General features: G+C 41.2%; 1 protein-coding gene across 2 annotated transcripts in view; it reads left to right on the top strand.

The window, feature by feature from the left end:
• Window positions 1-2,100: 2,100 nt before the first annotated feature.
• The window catches only part of LOC119409559 (polyadenylate-binding protein 1A), a 5,034-nt gene continuing 2,643 nt past the window's right edge, over window positions 2,101-4,491 (top strand). Inside the window, exons 1-7 of one of the 2 annotated variants that reach the window (XM_037676461.1) lie at window positions 2,101-2,522; window positions 2,615-2,904; window positions 3,014-3,207; window positions 3,381-3,496; window positions 3,837-3,976; window positions 4,066-4,160; window positions 4,273-4,410. In XM_037676461.1, the coding sequence (XP_037532389.1) occupies window positions 2,712-2,904; window positions 3,014-3,207; window positions 3,381-3,496; window positions 3,837-3,976; window positions 4,066-4,160; window positions 4,273-4,410 (876 nt within the window). In that variant the 5' untranslated portion in view covers window positions 2,101-2,522; window positions 2,615-2,711. Of the gene's footprint in view, window positions 2,905-3,013; window positions 3,208-3,380; window positions 3,497-3,836; window positions 3,977-4,065; window positions 4,161-4,272; window positions 4,411-4,491 lie in introns of both variants that reach the window. The other variant, XM_037676460.1, reaches the window with a different exon arrangement.

Here is a 4,491-nt window from a genome sequence, read left to right as displayed (position 1 = left end):
ATGGATCTCCAGCTCTCGATGGAGCAGGTCACAGCCGAGTGTGGAGCTGCTGGGATGAGAATCAGCACCTCCAAATCTGAGGCCGTGGTCCTCAGTGCGAAAAGGGTGGATCGATCTCTTTGGGTCGAGGGTGAGGTTCTGCCTCAAGTGGAGGAGTTCAAGTATCTCAGGGTTACAAGTGACAGAATAATGGAGCATGAGATTGACAGACAGATTGGTGCAGCATCTATAGTATTGCAGAATCTGTGCCGGTCCGTTGTGGTGAAGAGAGAGCTGAGCTGTAAGACCAAGCTCTCTGTTTACTGCTCGCTCTACGTTCCTACCCTCACCTGTGGTCACGAGCTCTGGGTAGTGACCGTAAGAATGAGACCGTGGAGACAGGCGGCTGAAGTGAGTTTCTACTGCAGGGCAGCTGGACCCTCACTTAGAGGAAAGAGATGTCTGGGCTCAAGCTGCTGCCCCATGACCCCACTTCAGAACAAACGAGAAAAAAAAAAAGTTTATATATATATATATATATATATATAAACTGTGCAAATACCCTTAGGGTGGTCGATGCACCTTCCTTCCCCTTGGTGGCACCTCTGCAGAGATGGGTTTTTTTTTGTCTTTATTGAAAAAACAGAACAAATACAAAACGTAATATAACAAGAAAAACACGTTCACAGTTGATATGACAAAAAAACTAAGCAGAAATTATGACTGGAAATATAATTAACAAAGAAAATGAACAATTTGAGGAAACTGCAAAATAAAAAAGTTACAAATGCAGGAGGAGTTTCAGTTCTTTAAATAAGCTATTAATGTACTGGTATAAGGAACGGGCTTTTTGGAAGGTTGCAGCGTTAAGCACTTCCTTAAATACAATTATTTAATTTAAAAATATGTTGAACAAGGGGGTAATTTTCAGGAAATGGCATTTGTGGATTAAAACATTTAGCCATAAGGATTAAGTTGTTGTTACCGTAATTTAAAACATCATTCTTTGTTAGCAGACCAAATTTAATTATAGTAAAATTTAAAGGTGGAATAGAACTCTTAGATATGATCCAGTTCTGAACATCTTTCCAAAAAGCATTAATGAAATTGCAATTTAAAAAAAGGTGTTCTGCTGTCTCAATATCTGAATTACAGAATTCACATGAGTTAATAACTATATTAAATTTATTTTGCAGAAAGTCGTTGCAAGGATAAATTTCATACATAATTTTGAAATGAATTTCTTTAGTTTTTTGTGGGAGTGGATAGAAAAGATATTTGGCTTTGATTTTTTTTAGAGGAATTGTCATAATTTTTAAACAGATGTTTTCTTCTTAATGTACAGTGGAAGAGAATTGAGGTCAGAGTATTCCTTATGAATTTATTATTACAGTTTTTGTCTATGAAGTCACAACCATTTATAATCAAAGGTTTCTTCGGATTAACATTCAAATATGTAATCAACCATCTGATCATCATAGCAGGAGGAATGGACTTTAACACTCTCTCAAATTTAATTTAGTACAGTTTAATGTGTATTTTTCTATAAAATCATCATATGATAAAAGGTTGCCATTTTCTTTCATAAAGTGTAGAGCAGACAAACACCTGTCTCCAACCACCAGGATGCATCTGTTGTCCCAGAGTGGAACTGGATGTGGTGAGAAACTGTGTTTGAAGATAAGTTTCCAATATTGCAGAACCTGTTTATGAAAGGCTGATAATTTTATCGGCAATTTAGAAATTTCAAAGTCGCAACTTAACAGAAAACTAATCCCTCCAAACTCTTCAAAATCATCTGCACAGATGTTTATTAGTCCTGGACTTAACATTTTTCTTCATTCATTCATTCAACCTTTATTTAGGCAGGTAAATCCCATCGAGCCTCGAGGACTCATTTACAACAGAGACCTCAAAATAAGCGAAGGCAAAAATATTTATTTATTTGTTATTTACAGTGTACAATAAAGTGTCAGCACTAGCAATCAAAATCACTTGAAGTGAACATATCTCAACGTTAAAAATGAAATCTCGCGAGATGAGCGACGTCAGTCACGGCTGGCGCCTTTAAAACGAGTGTGCACGCTTCGACGCTAAAAATGAAGTCTCGCGAGAAGAGCGGCTGTTGAACGCGCTGCAGTGCTTTCGTCCTTCCTTTCAGTCTTGTAATCCTTCTGCGTAGGGTGTGCTCCGAAGCTAGACTCGGCACACTTTTTATTATTATGAAACAAACCAAAAGCTAGAGAGCACACGCAGACATATTTTTATAAGAAAAAAAAAACAAAAAAAAAATCGGTGAAGCAGGATTTGATTTTCCATCCCAAGAAACTGAAAAGAAGAGCTGCCGTCAAAACGAAAGACGGAACGAGGAGAGCGTCGTTAGCAGCTACCTGTCCTAGCGTCGTTGTTGGAAGCGTGGCTAACCGGCTGGTTCCTGACTCAACGCGTTGTTCCACCTGCTGTACTGCGTGACTGTATTTGTTCGTCACTCCGTCTAAACTTCAAGAAGCTACAGCGAAGGAGCTGAAATTAAATAGTAATTTGTAAGCCGTGCTAGCTAGGCCACGCTGCGACATCTTGCTAATCACGCCACGCAGTCCGCGTTGTAAAAGTGTCTTTATCTGCGCTTTTTTAGGCAAATAAAAATAAAGACCTATTAGTTCCGGTCGACTGAAGGCCACGGTTGAATCTAAACTTGAACCTTGTGAGTCTGAAAACGCACTCAGCCCATCATGAACCCCAGCGCGCCCAGCTACCCCATGGCCTCCCTCTACGTAGGAGACCTGCATCCTGACGTCACCGAGGCCATGCTGTACGAGAAGTTCAGCCCGGCCGGACCCATCCTCTCCATCAGGGTGTGCAGGGACATGATCACCCGCCGGTCGCTTGGCTACGCCTACGTGAACTTCCAGCAACCAGCTGATGGTAGGTCCAGTCCCCCTGACCTCCAGTGCCCCAGCAGGCGCTGGGTGGGTAATATTGAGCATGTGTGGAAATGGCCAGGTGCAAACTGAATGTGTGCTTTTGCTTCTAGCCGAGCGAGCCTTGGACACGATGAACTTTGACGTGATCAAGGGGAGGCCTCTCCGCATCATGTGGTCTCAGCGTGACCCTTCACTGAGGAAGAGCGGGGTGGGGAACATCTTCATCAAAAACCTGGACAAGTCTATTGATAACAAAGCCCTGTATGACACATTTTCTGCATTTGGAAACATCCTGTCCTGCAAGGTAGATGCAACTATCAGTTCTCGGCCTGTTGTTTTTTTGGTCTGTTTTTTCTACAAGCAGTTACTTTGCATGATTAAAGCCTTTACTGGGTTTAAACTGTTTTATTGTGACGTGTTTATAACGCATGGTGTTTGTGAATGTTTTTAACATGATGAAATCTGCCTTATTCCAAGGTGGTTTGTGATGAAAATGGCTCAAAGGGTTACGGCTTTGTGCACTTTGAGACCCACGAAGCAGCTGAGCGTGCCATTGAGAAAATGAACGGCATGTTGCTCAATGACCGAAAAGTGTAAGTGGTGTTGCTGCTTGTTTTAAAAAATGCTTGGACTGTCTTTAACAGCGTTTTACGTCTAATACTAGTTTCATATTTGTGTTGAGCTGCATCATGCTGTCAGTGCATTAGCATCACTATGAGTCCTTGGTTTTTAAGAACGTGTATATTTTACTGCACAAGTGGAGGTTTCAAGGTTGTTCTTCCTCTTTAGATGAACTATGATCATTGCAACACAGTAAACTACCTTTGGAATGTGAATGTTAGTCCAGACAATTCATCATAGCCTATAGTGTCCTTTACTGTGTGAAGTTTGTTCAATGACATGATTCTAAAAGTGTCAATAATTTTGTTACAGATTTGTTGGACGTTTCAAGTCTCGTAAAGAGAGGGAGGCTGAGCTTGGGGCACGTGCCAGAGAGTTTACAAACGTGTACATCAAGAACTTTGGTGAGGACATGGATGACGAGAAGTTGAAGGAAATGTTTGGCAAATATGGTAAGATGCCCAGAGTTCATAACATTTACTGGTTACCAGCCATCAAGTGTAATCTGGCATATTTAATATGTTGAATACTTTTTTAATAGGGCCTGCGCTGAGCGTCCGGGTTATGACTGATGAAAGTGGCAAATCCAAGGGATTTGGTTTTGTCAGCTTCGAGAGACACGAAGATGCTCAGAAGGTTTACATCACTTTCATTCAACGTTCTAACGGGGTTTAGACATGGCACATATCGATATTACATTATGTGCATGTGTCTGTAGACTTTACTTTAAAAAAATTAATTTTTTTAGGCTGTTGATGACATGAACGGCAAAGAGCTGAATGGCAGGCAAGTGTACGTGGGTCGTGCACAGAAGAAAGGGGAGCGTCAAAATGAACTCAAGCGCAAGTTTGAGCAAATGAAACAGGATCGCATGACCAGATACCAGGTCTGTTGGGGTGCTTGTAGAATTTCACCTTCTCTGTGTGTGTGTGTGTGTGTGTGTGTGTGTGTGTGTGTGTGTGTGTGT

The sequence above is a fragment of the Nematolebias whitei genome, chromosome 5 (assembly GCF_014905685.2).
Source record: "Nematolebias whitei isolate Nwh7 chromosome 5, NemWhi1, whole genome shotgun sequence".
NCBI lineage: Eukaryota > Metazoa > Chordata > Actinopteri > Cyprinodontiformes > Rivulidae > Nematolebias > Nematolebias whitei.
The sequence above is the reverse complement of the archived record's forward strand: the minus strand, read 5'-3'. Positions and strand labels throughout refer to the sequence as shown.